Source organism: Macrobrachium nipponense, chromosome 12 (assembly GCF_015104395.2).
Source record: "Macrobrachium nipponense isolate FS-2020 chromosome 12, ASM1510439v2, whole genome shotgun sequence".
Lineage (NCBI taxonomy): Eukaryota > Metazoa > Arthropoda > Malacostraca > Decapoda > Palaemonidae > Macrobrachium > Macrobrachium nipponense.
The window spans coordinates 45721302-45736781 of record NC_087205.1 but is presented as its reverse complement, the minus strand read 5'-3'; the positions used below and the strand labels follow the sequence as shown (position 1 = coordinate 45736781).

The 15480-nt window shown below is 35.8% G+C and overlaps 1 protein-coding gene across 1 annotated transcript in view; it reads right to left on the bottom strand.

Annotated features, from left to right (window-relative positions):
* LOC135224511 (uncharacterized) overlaps positions 1 to 15480 on the bottom strand; it is a 475768-nt gene that overhangs the window by 208332 nt on the left and 251956 nt on the right. The window contains exons 9-10 of the mRNA XM_064263554.1: positions 12205 to 12348; positions 11948 to 12082 (exon numbers count right to left, since the gene is read on the bottom strand). Of these exons, the coding sequence (XP_064119624.1) occupies positions 11948 to 12082; positions 12205 to 12348 (279 nt within the window). The remainder of the gene's footprint in view (positions 1 to 11947; positions 12083 to 12204; positions 12349 to 15480) is intronic.

The following is a 15480-nucleotide window of genomic DNA, read 5'->3' as shown; positions in this document are numbered from 1 at the left end:
TATATATATATATATATATATATATATATATATATATAGTATATATGTATATATATATATATATATATATATATATATATATATATATATATATATATATATATATATATATATATATATATATATATGTATGTATGTATATATATATATATATATATATATATATATATATATACATATTAGATATGAAAGGACATTTGTAGCTCGATATATGTATATGAATCTCGGTAATGTGATATGACTTATATAATGGCTACGTGAACTATCTATATATAATATAGTTCAGGATTTTAGGCCAGAACCAAGGAACGTTAAGACCTCTTTATAACAAGACTCGTTCATCCTTGCTTATTTACAAGTTGCCCCTATGAACTGAAAGCATCCATTCTCTAGAAAAACCGTCTTTGCTCCCATTGGTTGTCCTGGATTTACTCCTCCACAAGGGACCTTGGAGGGGCTGAGCCTACCCAGGCGAGATTTTTTAAGAGCAGGGCCACAGCAGCTCGTCCTCAGAACCCTCAGAATCAATCTGGATTGCTCAGAAGCAGGACTTCCTCAGACTTTCTCAAGCCTGCAGACTCCACTTCACCCTTTTTCTGCTCCCCTGCCTCCTCTGGGGCAATCCCACAAATATTTTTATACCTCCATAGTGCACAGAAATATCAGCAGATAAGAAGACTACCAAGCCCAGGATTTCCAGGTACTGTGAGATGTAAATTTATTGCAGCCAGGGAATTGTTCTGCCTTTCATCTGTATTTCATTTCCAAGGTGACTCTCCCCCCTTTCATTTTCAGCTTCTTACTCCCCCAATTGTGGTTCAATGCTGTGAGTAATTCCTTTATGATGCTAGTATACATCTCCTAGTGAATTCAAGCAGCATTATAGTCCTTCCTGTGTAAACTCCCAGTCATTACATGCTCCTTGAGTGGTTTGTAAATATTCAGACTGAGAGCAAGTAGTGTGTAACATTCCCAACGTGTTCCTCGCCTTAGTACTGGTGCTAGAATGTAATCTCTTTGCAGACAAACACCGTGCCTGATTGTGAGAGAAATTGGGAACCCTTTGGAATAAGGCTTGCATTGAAATAACCCGTTTGCGCAAAATTCTGATCTCCGTGTCTAGTTCATTTCCCAGCCACGTGTTTCTGGTGGATCGAAAGACAACCACCTTATTAGTTCCTGGACCTATGTAACTTAGTGTAAAGATAGTTCATTTAAAACTAAAGTCCAGAGTTTGTGTAAATTCCTCCTTTTTCAGTAATATTGGCCTTATGCCATAGTTTTTTTTTTTTTGTGATCTCTCGTCCCTTCAGTCAGGGCCATTTTTAAGAGTTAGATTACATTCTCCAGGAGGGAATGAGCAGCTCAGAACACATATGTGTGTATGTATATATATATATATATATATATATATATAATATATATATATATATATATATACATATATATGTATATGTATATATCGTATATATATATATATATATATATATATATATATATATATATATATATTATACAAACAGCGGTGGCCACAGCAGGATATACATCAATGAGGAGGAGGACATAGAAACACATAAATGTACAATAAAGCTAAGATTTAAAATTTAAAAATAAAAGTTGCACAATGATTACAAACTTAAAATATTAAAAGGGACAACTAAAAGGACAATTTTACATTTTATGTTTTTTTTTAAAGTTGTCATTTCAGTAAACAACAACACAATATCTAAAATTCCATGTTTGGATTGCCCCGCTTATATATCGGACAATCTAGCATAGCAAATATCCAATGCAATTTTCATACATTTAAGTGAAAACGGCCACAGCATAAATTAGACTGGCTGTTCAGTAACTGCTAGATCAATAGATGTCTTTTCACAAAATCTTTTCAAACCTGCAATTATGAACCTTACTTAGAATTGTAATTTTAACGTTAAGCTCTGGCTTGTATTATTTGGACCCTTATACAAGTAAAATGCTTAGGAATGAACTCAAAGGCAAACTCACTGACTTAATTAAAAAATAGTTACCTTAAAGATATTTTCTTTTTATCTGTATGTTCAATATGTGTTTTGTAAAAATATATGTATATATATATATATATATATATATATATATAGATATATATATATATATATATATATATATATATATATAAAAATTAACTGTTATAGGGTCAAGGGAATTATTATGAGAATGTGTAAAGACTTAGAAAAGGCACGAATAATAAGAAAAGGGGGAATAGGAAAAGAAGAATGAGATAATGATTTTAAGGGAGGATAACGACGTATCCGAAGTGAAAGAAGAAACCTTTCTTTCCAAATGAGAAGCTCACCAATTACTACAGGAAAGATGACAGGAAGGCATTTTGAAGAAAGGGCTGTAGCCACTCAGACATAAGGCTTCTTTCAGAAGAAGTCACACTCAGAGTCAAAATCAAGAACCCAAGGGAAGTCCCAAGAAGATGACATCCGAAATAAGAAGGCTGAGATAGGGAAGAGAGGGACAGATGAAAACAGAGTGTGAGAGAAGAAAGCAGAAAGTGGGGGAGGAAAGTGAGAAGGGGGATGAAGTGCGAAGCGTGGATGTGAAAGAGTCGATTAAAGCATATAGAAAACAGTGTGAGAGAAGAAAGCAGAAAGTGGGGGAGGAAAGTGAGAAGAGGGGGATGAAGTGCGAAGCGTGGATGTGAAAGTCATTTACAACACATAGTGTGAAGTGTTGATCGGGCCACAGTGACAATATTGAACTCACGTAAAATTCCCCTAGTGCCAAATAGACTTGCAAAGAGAGAAAAGTGCCTCTTCAGAATACTTGTTTGTCTTGGTCCAAGCGCCCAAAACAAAAGGTGGAAAAAAAGTTGTAAGTTTCTCTATCAAGAAGAAATAAATATAAGGACACATTCAATTTATTTTTCCAAATAATAAAAACTTCAAGGTAAACAAGATAGCTAACAATTCTTGTGTGAAGCAAACTAATAATATAATTACATCTTATTGTCAACATCAATTCCAGTTGGCCCCCCTCAGGCCGATTTTGCTACCTTCGATCTGTAGCAGTTCCCCTACAGATGAAATGATGTCAGCGTAAGGGATTTTGATTGAAAGCCGACAAGTGAAGATTAATAATGCTCCCCCAAAAGACAATTAAAGTGTTCCCCCAAAAGACAGTTACAAAGTCGTGACAATTAAAAGCGCTCCACCAAGAAAAAAGGCCACCCACACTTCGGAAAAAAACTCCACTCTGAAGAACAAGAACCGTCTAAAGAAGTTATCACTGGAAGAAGACATCGGACGCATAAAACAATCAAGAAGACGATTTGAGAAAATACGCATTTCCCATCCCGCAGAAAGAAGAAATTCAAGAGAATACACAACATATCATTCGCATCCCCGCAGAGAGAGAGAAAGGGAAAATTCATGCAAGTCCAAAGCAACGCAGCCAAGAATAGTGCGCCGTCAGACGCAGCCCGGGTCCAAAGACGACGAAAGTTAAGTCCTCACCTCACATATCCAAACACATATGACATTCCACTTTTATTAAAAGTAAAATACGCGATTACAATTCAGATCGACAACTTTTAAGATACAAAGATTTGCACTTTAAGATTAAATATACACTGAACTTTTATTGGCAACGGAATTTTACGATATTTCTTAATTTTACTAAGTATAACTAATCAACTACTAAGATTTTTCCCAAACACCTGTATTTACTAACCCATAACTTTGAATTTTAATTTTATTTTAATTGTGTCATTTTATGTTTTTTTTTTTTGTGATTGTAAACCTTATGTTTTAAGTTTTTTCTTGTTTTAATATTTGCTGAGTTTTTTACTTTATTTGTTACGTCGAGTGAATGTCAATTTGGGTTTTTTATTTGTTTAAAGGGCGTTTAGGATAACAAGGGTAATTTACCAGTATTGTTAAGAGGGTTTGTGTCTGTTTAAAAATCGCCGATCGGTACTTAAGACTGAATATATTTCTTGGGGAAAATCTATTTCTGTGATTGATACGTAAGAAAAAAATATTTTATTATTTTTTTCATTCTTTGATATTACCGCCATAACTTTAACAATTTTAGTGATACTCAGTGTTTAAGAAAGTTTCCATTAACGAGTCGATGGTCAGAGGGAGGTCGGCACCTAAAAGAACGTAAGAACTGTGCTCACAAGAAGTCAAACAAAGAAATTAACCATGGATGAGGAAACACAGTCAACTAGTTCAGGTGCAACAGAAATCGGAACACATAAGGAACAAGCAATTAATCACATTGCTAAATTTTGCGGAAGAAAGGAAGGTCAAGGAGCCTGCAACTTAGAGAACTGGATAGAACAAGTGGGGACGCGCCTGAGCAACATAACAGGGACAGATAGGGATAAACTTATTGAAGCCAAGAGTTATCTTGATTTGGAAGCTGGAGGAGACTTAGAACGATATGTCCATTCCGAGACATACCGAAATCTTAAGAATTGGGAAAAACTAAAATGGTTCTTTAGGAAGGTCTAATCCACTGTGGGCGAAAGGGATCCAGTTATTAGCCTTGAAGGATAATGCATCAATCTAAGGTAGACAATAGACGCTACCAAGGGATTACCTTTCAGTTGTGTGACAATGTCAATGAATGGAGCAACTTACTTACATCCGCAGATTGGATAGAGGAAGAAGGAGGCAACCAAAAAATGTAAATGGATCATGTCAAAACTTTCATTAGACTAGCAATAAAGATTAGTAGCATGCCAGCGGAAGCTATTGGGAGGATGGCTCGTAAGTGGGAGACATCTGATGGTAAAGCCGAGATTGAAGAGGAAGAAACAAAAACCTTAGGTAAAAGACCTGAAGGGAATCCTACATACACACCTTTAATCGCTATAGGACAAAAGGAAAGAGGCCCAAATAGAGCTAGAAATCAGAATAGGATGCCAGGTAATACTTCTCAAGGAAGATTTTCGACTCTCACGTGTTATAACTGTCAGAAGAGAGGACATTATGCCAGTGACTGCCGAGGAATGGCCTTCTGCCCTTTCCATAAGAGAACGGTACATAGTGCTCCAGAATGCAGAAATAAATTTGTTTCAGCTCCTAGGTATAGATCTCAGTCGAGAGGCAGAGATAAAAATCATAGTCAGTCTCCACCAGCTAGAGGAAATAGGGATTCAGCCCCAAATAGGTATACTAACCAAACAGCAAGCATAGGATACCAGCCAGATCAGCCAATGTCAGATGACACAACAGGAAATTTTCTGCTTACTGGTACAATGGATCTTCCTCTATAACAGAGGGACCATCCAGAGTGCCAAGGCTAAGCCAAGCTACACAGGTTAGCAAAGTTAATGTAGGGAATTAATATAATTATAGACCATTGTCTCCCATACATGTTGGTTTACAGAAACCTATTGTTACATTCTTTAATACTGGTAGTCCTAAGGATATAATGTCAGAAAAGGTGTATCAGTTGTATTTTTCTTACTTAATTAAGTCTGAACCCAGCGGTAGATTGTAAAATCACAGACGTCCAGGGTAATAGTATCAAGGCCAGTTAGATTTTCCATTTAGGCTAGGAAGAATTTCACTAAGGGAAAAGGTTCTGGTAGCCAGAGATATACAATTAACTTTTGCCCTTTTGCTGATAGGTTACCCAACTTCTAGATGCCTCTAGAGAGCAACTAGTGATTAAAAAGGGTCATAAGATTTCTATAATACCAATATGCAGGTTAATTAGAAGAACCCAGACTCAAGAGAATCCCATGATGAAAAGTATCTTAAAGACAGAGGCACTTATTTAAAATTAGAAAGGGAGTTAAGACTTAAACCTGGGGAAAGTACCTGGGTAGAATTTACAGTAAATCCAATTTTTGAAGGGAAGGAAATTCTCACACTTACTGAAAAGTCCCAAGTAAATGGAATATATTACTTTTCTAGTTTACATGAAGTTAGACAGAGCAAAATAGCTTTACAAGTTAAAATAACACAGGAGGAAAGGGTAAATTAACACCAGGCACAGAGATAGGCCTAGCAGAAGTATGCACCATACTTATTCAAGTTGTGGAAGGGAAACAGTAGCAGCAATCAGTAAGGAAAATGAACATTCTGCTCAGGACATAAAACTGAGAAGGGCTATGATAGGATCTCATTTAAAAGACATTAAGGAAAATCACATTAGGGAGAAAATCATAGACTTACTGTGCGAATATAAAGATATAGTCGCTCTTGACGATGACATATTGGGCAATACAGGCGAAATAACACACAGAATAGACATTCCACCAAACACAAAGCCAATCTACATACCAGCCTATAGAGTAGCACATTCCCAGAAGGAGTGTAGAAGTCAACGACAAAAAGATTAAGTCAATTAAGGAATACCATACACCTCAGTGCAAGAAGGATGTGGAGTCCTTTTTAGGTTTAGCCGGTTTTTACCGCACGTTTATAAGGAACTTTGCAGTCATATCCGCTCCACTGACTGAGCTTTTGAAGCAACATGTATCATTCACGTGGAGAGCAAAGCAGCAAGAAGCATTTGATGAACTGAAAGAAAGATTAACACACCCCCCAGTAATTAGCTTCCCAGATTTTCGTAAAGAATTCTTTTTAGCCACGGATGCAAGCCGCATCGGTATAAGAGCATGTTAAATGCAAAAACAAGATAATAAGTATAACGCTATAGCATGTTACAGTAGTAAATTAAAGCCCACAGAGGTAAACTTCTCAATAACAGACCTAGAGTCTCTAGCTATAATAGACGCTTTAAAAGCATTTCATGTATATCATTTTTGGTTACAAGATAACCGTGTTCACGGATCATTCAGCTGCAGTGGAAATGCTTAAGAATCCTAGTTTTCCTGGACATAGAATCCGTTGGTTCATGACAGGATATGCTTCGCAAAGTGATAGTATAAATATGATAAGTCAAGAAGAAGAACAGTGAAACAATATGCAATGACATCAATGTATTCACCATGCATTATACAGAGGAGCTTTCCAAGCAAAATTTCATAAGGGAACAAGAAAGAGATGAAGATTTAAGGGAACTGCTCAAGTAATGTTAGAAATGAAAGAAAATATAGCCAACAAGAAATAACCAAACTAGGTAGGACGGTTGGATGTCCCACAAATGCATTAACTGACTTAGACGACGGATTAGTTTGGATGTGTCACGAATATGATCCATTTGGTCAATTTCTATGTGTGCTTCACAAGAGGTTAGTACCTAAGAGTCTAAGAAACAAAGTCATTGAGCTAACACACGACGATGACATGAGAGTTCACCCAGGATGGAATGAGACAATTAGATTAATACAAAGAACTTTCCATTGGAAGGGAATTCACAAGGATGTTAGTAATTATGTGAGGAGCTGCAACACATGCAACACTTACAAAGGAAGAACAGATAATGAAGTACCTCCTATCCCACAGACTCCTTTCGAGAGCATCTATAGATCTTATCACTAATCTTCATACCACGAGTAAAGGGAATAAGAATATACTAGTGTGTATTGACGCACTCACAAGATATACAGAGTTGATAGCACTAAAAAATAAAGGAGTTAAGGAATGTACAATCGCTCTCTTTGATAAGATATTTTGCCTGATATTCTGACCCACAGCTCATTATCTCTGATAACGGGACAGAGTTCAACAACTCATTAGTTCAAGAAATTTGTAATACCTTTAAGATAGAAAGGTAGCGATACAACCTTATCACCCAGCTAGTAATGGCTTAGTAGAAAGGAATAATAGGAAGGTTTTAGATGTATTGCATCACACAGTAAGACAGGATCTTGACTGGGACGTCAATTTACCTTTAATCCAATTATATATCATTAAATGCTAGGAATCATACGAGTACTCGAGCAACTCCCATAAAAGCTTTGATGGGATATGGACCCAGATTACCTCATGCATGGCTGAATCAGCTAATACAGCCTAATTACCCTCAAGATATTATGAAGATAAATCGGAAACCTTAAAGTAATCCACAAGCAATTACACGAGAATCTAGAAGCCCAGAAGAATATGATAGACAAGCATCAAGTAGGATTAAAGCCAGTAGATTACAAGATAGGGGATGAAGTTTACTTTAAGAAGGAAGTAAGAAGTGGTATTAATTATAAGTTAGCCACTAAAATCACAGGACCATGCAAAGTCATAGATCTACAAGCGACTAAGATGAAGCTTGAGAAAATTAAAAACCAAATGCCTTCTACATACGCTGAATCATTAAAAGGAGAAGAATTCTGGATAAAGGTCAAGAGAACCAAAGAGGTTGAAGAACCACAAAATGACTGAGGAGTCAGAAGTAATTTCAGAAGAAAGGACTAGGTATAACCTAATAAATAGAGGAGTCACTTTTCAGTGAAATAAAAGAACAAATCCATTAATCCATTCTATTATATCCATGTATTTGATTTCTTTATTGTGAAGTTTACCTTCATCAGTCGACTTAGGAATAATTTTTTTATGGTTGCGATTCTTACTTTAATTAGTCGGTTTTGTAGCAAAATTTGGAGTTAAGTGCTAGCTTCGAATTTAGTTTTTGACTTGAAGGGGAATATTTGGGTGATAAGGGCATGTAAGTAACAGTTCAATGCGTAGTGTAAGAATTTCAAGAAGTGTATTAAGTTTAATTGTTCCATAAGAATATTTTTAGAAATAAGAGAATAAAGAAGAAGGGTTAAGATAGATATTAAGTGATTTCAAGATAAAGGAAAACGTTTCAGCAACGATTCAGATTTTGTTGGGATACTTAACACACTTACTTTGCTTAATCCCTAAGATGTTGATTGATGAAAATTTACTAATAAAAAATTAATTGATGAAAACTTACTAACAAGATATTAATGGGTGAAAACTTACTAAGCGTTGCCACAGTAAACATAAACGAAACCTACAAGTACTAACCAATTTCTTTAACTGAGTTGCCAATTTTATTTTAGTATCAAGCAGTAAAAGTATAAGGTTTACTGTACAATCTCAATAGGAAGTCAAGGACACACTTGTTTGTTAACTCATACATATACACGAGGACATTTTCTCGTAGGGCTTGTCCTCAAGTAGCAGATCACAGCATCGATTAAGAAGAGCCATCACTAGTGTCGTAAACAAAGAAAGGAATATTACGAAAATAAAGAAATTTAAATTTCATAATAGGAAAGGCGATATCCACGTAAATAATATATGACTGAGGACTTATCAAGTATTGTAAACTTGATAGAACTATCATATTTTTTGCATTTACAATGCATTTATATAACTTATGTGACTTAAAGATTAATTTACATTTACATTCAGTTTTCATGTTTATTTAATGTGATTTATTCATGTTTACATTCAGTTTTGATGTTTGGCTTAATATTACTTGAGCAAGAATTTGTTCATGCTTACATTCAGTTTGAGGTTTTAAGTTAGAATTTTAGTATGATTTCTTAGAAGCATAAATTAGGAGTCTCTCGTTGGTATAATGTTTGCTTTGGCTTAGGTAGAGCTGTCGGAGACAGCAGGGTAGCTGGCCGAGGCTGTTATAGGGTCAAGGGAATTATTATGAGAATGTGTTAGCATATAAAGACTTAGAAAAGGCATGAATAATAAGAAAAGGGGGAATAGGAAAAGATGAACGAGATAATGATTTTAAGGGAGGATAACGTCGTATCCGGAGTGAAAGAAGAAACCCTTCTCACCCAAGCTTGACACCCATGGGTCAGGAAATTTGAAACCTCGGATTACGGTTTATATCTCCCGAAGACCTGTCACCTCCACTACAGAAAATCAATCGACGCTACGGCTCTCCTGACATCTTCTGACATGTTAGAGTGCCAAGAATTCATTTGGGTTACACCAACTCGAGGGCCTTCTGCTTAATATTACTAAGGAAAACTCAATGCACCTTTTTAAGGGAAGAAGTTGAGACTCCTTCCTAATAAGGTAGGCTTTTGGTTTTAACCAATTAAATCAGCAGTGCCAGACTTTTAAGGACGTCCTATAGTAGGCCTCCACGAATATCCTACAAGAATGCTCGAAGACAGACCCTCAAGAGCCTGGGCATGGACAAGGAGGCGTTTCCAAATGAGAAGCTCACCAATTACTACAGGAAAGATGACAGGAAGGCATTTTGAAGAAAGGGCTGTAGCCACTCAGACATAAGGCTTCTTTCAGAAGAAGTCACACCCAGAGTCAAAATCAAGAACCCAAGGGCAGTCCCAAGAAGATGACATCCGAAATAAGAAGGCTGAGATAGGGAAGAGCGGGACAGATGAAAACAGTGTGAGAGAAGAAAGCAGAAAGTGGGGGAGGAAAGTGAGAAGAGGGGGATGAAGTGCGAAGCGTGGATGTGAAAGAGTCGATTAAAGCATATAGACAGTGTGAAGTGTTGATCGGGCCACAGTGACAATATTGAACTCACGTAAAATTCCCCTAGTGCCAAATAGACTTGCAAAAAAAGAAAAGTGCCTCTTCAGAATAGTTTATCTCGGTCCAAGCGCCCAAAACAAAAGGTGGAAAAGAAGTTATAAGTTTCCCTATCAAGAATAAATAGGGGAGAGTGGTAATGGTTCGGACATTTTTTTAAATTTCTATCTAGAAATAAGAGTTTAAGGGGCAGAGATGTCGTTGACATGTCAGTGTGTAGCCTCATCATCCTACATTTACGAGTGAATTAGGTAAGTCGTATACTTTACTATATTTGAAGCTATATATCTTGAAAAAAAAATCCAAAATGTCCGAATCATCCCCTACCCATGGTGATCATTGATATTTACCTTCAAGTCAGATGATAAATGAAACATAAATACGAAACGAAATATTCCACTGAAATAATCAAAATCGACTTGAAGATTATTCTCTCCCGTGGTGATTGTAGACAGAAAATGTAACTCCAATCCTCGATGTTTGCTGAGAATAAATGTTCAAGTTGGCTTAAAGATATTGTATCCTTCAAAACAAAAACTAAATGAAATATCCTCGCCAGCCAATGATTAAATGACCAAAATATGCTTGAATTATTCTCTCCATGAGTAAACACCAAAAACCAAAATTCAACTCAAATACATGACATTTGTTGTGACTAAATTGTATTTAATGTTGACTTAACGAACTCTGACATAACCCTGTTTTCTTTTAAGACTATGCTGATCTGGGTTTGGAAGCATTCCACTTACTACCTCTTTACCAATAGTTGTTTTATCCTCAATTTATGGAAATATAAAACCATTAGTAGCAAATTTCTGTAATTTTCTTAAATAAGAAATTTGAAATTCATCATCCTCGTCTAAAGTGCTGATTAATTTGCCTACATAATAGACCTTGCTACATTTTACTGGATCTATTCCAACAAGAACAAAGTCTCCCTCCTCTGGGATTCTATCTATGAAACCAACTTCTGTTTCTTCGATCTCCTCCTCTATGATATCAGAACATTAATCGTTATATGACATATAATGGCTATGTGCGGGCAAAAGCACTACAACGCTACCGAGAACGAGGGGGTTTGATGCAGTCTCCAAAACTACAAATACCTGAGTGCAACAGGTATTTGAGGTGGGAGGCGGCATAAACTTATATCCTCTTGTGGTAATGTGATATGACTTATATATATATATATATATATATATATATATATATATATATATATATATATATATATATGTGTGTGTGTGTGTGTGTGTGTGTGTGTGTCTGTGTGTACCATTATATACTTACATATAATGAAATACAGTATATATATATATATATATATATATATATATATATATATATATATATATATATATATAATGATATTTGAAGAGATGAATCATATTTTTGTATTTTTGTTACTAGTGTATTTGCTAATAAAAGTTAACAGACATGCTTATCAGTTGTAATAACAAAAATCAACGGATTCACCTAATTGTCAGAGGTACATAGTGAGCATTGCCAATAATTTGCACTTTTGTGAAAGAAACCTTTACCTCAGAAAACCGTGGAGGACTTCAATTGAGCACTGAGACCAAGTTGTCTTCCCGGGACCCACCGATGGAGACATGATGTATTTCCCGCTGTTGCAGCCACTGGCAGATCCCTGGCCATCGTGATTCATTCCGAGGCTGTGTGGGTTAAATATGAGGGATGTTCTCTGATTCTGAATGACTGAAGCAGTGAAATGCAACAATAATAAAGACAATGAATGGTTAGCAGTATAGTAGGAAAACAAATAAGAACCGCTCACTTGTGTCCGAGCTCATGAGCGACCACATAAACCGCCATGAATGATCGCCCTTCGTTCATCGTGCACGAGATGGAGGGGCGGCACATTCCTGACACCCAGGCAAGGCCAATCACAGATGGGTTTCCGGACGAATGAAGATCTAACCTACAGAACAGGGTGAAGGAAAAGAGTTCATTACAGATTAAAAGGAACTTCCTATACATATAAAAACAAAACTTCGAAAATAGGGCTCCAAAATCTTTTAATTTAGATGATTCAGAAATCCACGTTTTGAATCGGTTTTGAACCTGAATGTACCCATGCACCATTCACTAGAATAAATGGCCATAATAAAAAAAATAAATAAATAAAAATAAAAACCAAATCATTCTGTTTTCTGATAGATATTTAGTTATAGAAAGATTTGTGGAATGTTGTTCATTATGCATTTTGCGTTCATTGTTTGATAGATTTCTGAAATCTACCTTCTACAAAATTTACCTTGGAAACTGAAGTCGATAACAAGTTGGCGTTTTTAGATGTTTTAATTGTGAGGAATGATAGAAATTTTAGATTTTCTATGTACAGGAAGTCTACAAATGTAGATTTCTACATACATTTTTATTCTAACCATCATCCGAGAATGAAGATGATGGTATTTTCGTCTATGTTTTTAAGGGCACTGTAAAGCAGGAAAAACATTTTATGAAGTTGGTAGTAAGAGCGATTTTAATATGAAAAACCATCTTGTCTTATCATACTGTAACCAGTTTATGGCCATCCCTGGGCTTTTCAGACCATTTAATGTTAATGTCATTTTTAAGAACTATGTACTTAAGAATTTGTTAATCAGGAATTCCCCTCTACAGAAGAGTGGCTGCATATATGAGATCCCTTGTAATCAGTGTAATAAAATGTACGTAGGACAAAGTGGAAAGGATCTTGCAACAAGATTAAAACAACATAAATATAGTGTCAGAACGGGAAATAATGCAAGCAGTTTGTTTCAACATATGAATGAGTGCAACCGCACCGTGAACTGGAAAGAAGCTAAAGAGATCATGTTCTTTTAAGACATCACAAAACGAAATATTGTCGAATCATGTATAATAATTAAAAATCGTGTAGATTTGATCAACGCCAATCCCGGGATGTACAAACTGGATGAACTACTTTATAAACTATATTTTTAGACAGTTAGTTTTTAAATAGTAGTAAGATAGTTTTTATGTTTATGTATTGCTGCCACAGAGGTGTCTTTGTAACAAATAATGATTGTATCATTTGACCCTGAGGAGGTGTGAGAAATACATGAAAGCGCGTGGTCAACTCCTTTCATTCCTTCCTCCAGCTGTACGATAATATATATACAGTAGTAGTACCTCGTATTTCGAACTTTTTCTATTATTAATGTGTTCAAAAGTTAAATCAAGAGTGTAATGTAATGAAACGATACATCATATGAAGTAAAATTTTCTAAATTTTATTTTTTCTGTGTATGATTTGAACTTTTTGCTAAAAATGGCGCCGGCTGGATGGGGGATGGAGGGAGGAGAGACGGGAACCCTTTTGAGCAAACCGAATTGATTGCAGTATGCAAAGGTTGACAACAAAATCAATTTAATTCACATTAAATTGATACATTAAATTGGTACAAAGATAATTAAAGGAATCGATAGTGTGTATGTCCGATTGTGTCAGAGAGAGAGAGAGAGAGAGAGAGAGAGAGAGAGAGAGAGAGAGAGAGAGAGAGAGAGAGAGAGAGAGAGAGTAAGCGTGTTTACACTTGGTTCTTAAGTGCACGAAATAGATTAATTATGCCACAAACATCAACCTACTGCTGGCAAACGGCAGACTTTTAAAACAAACATGAGAATTTTACAAACAAATAAGTAATAAGTCAAAAATGCAAGAAAAGGAAAGAGAAATAAAATAACTTTTCACAAGGAAGCCGCTTAAACAAACAATCGAAGGCATGCAGAAGATGAAAGCAGCGCCAGTTTGTTTATTACAGAGCTGAGTTACTTTTACAGTCGTAAAAATATCGTAAAAAGCAATTATCACTAGGTTGGTATTTTACCGTAACAAAATTAAAAGTGATTTGTGTAGATCGAGTGTATGTGAAAGTAATGGGCGAATAATCATCCCAGATCAGCTAATAAGTCATTGGGAAGCAGAGCCGTTCTCTCTCTCTCTCTCTCTCTCTCAGCGCACCAAACACTGAATCGAGCAAGCGTTTTTTTTTTCTTTCTTTCTTTCTTTACCGTGTTGCTTTTGTTTTCATGTTTTATCGTTATGTTAAATTTATTATGAAATATAATTTTTTATATGAATTGGTACTGCTTTTACGTACATATTATAGTAAAGATTTTACTGTCTTCTTCTCTCCTCAACAATACCACGACGCACGATAACTTAAAATCATTCATTCATTATTCCTAAAAATATAAACGCTACCTCCCTCTATATCAAGTTAGCTGTGTATCACCGCAATAACGAAAGATTTTGTTGATCATTTGTGCTCAGTTTTATTGTGAAAAACTTTGTTCTTTCATTTACTATTTTGTTAATATTGTTCAACTCAAGGTCCAAAGAGTATAGGTGGTCTTGTCAGCGCAGACCCAAAATAAGCTTCTGCCAGGTCGAGAGGTGACGTTAACTCACCTCGCCTTAGGCTACCACCAGGAAGGTTCTTTATTCATCCAATGGACAACGGATGCTCTACATCTAGTTAAGCTTTTTAGAAATAATTCTCTTGACTATAGATTCATATTGCCGGATGGTACAGTTGCCTCAATGTGTTCTTTTACCCCGTCCCCTTCTGTTTCATGATAATGGTGTGGTAACACAGCACTGAAGCCTGTTTGTCTTGTAACGACGGATGTGAATGGTCGAGCTATTGATGCCAATGTTCATATTTTCTAACCACTACTGTAGACAATATGTTAATGATATACGAATAATAGCTCACATTACCAGTGAACTGGGTCGATGTTAAACAAATAGAAAAATAGTATAGTAACAGAGCAATAAAAATAGCAATGGTAAAAATCATATTCAGTCCTTATTAACCATAATCGTCAACTTTTGATCCATTCAGGTGTGGCTGTGCAGGCGCTTGCTGGGACCCTACTTTTGTTCATGGTAGATCATTATTAGGTGTCAATTTCAGAACGTTATTTGAATGGAAATACGCTTTGGATTTGCACAATCCCTCTATTTATAAAGAAATTACATTATAAGCCGCAAATACCAAGACCTATAAATATATTTTCATAAAGGCAATTATGATAGCCA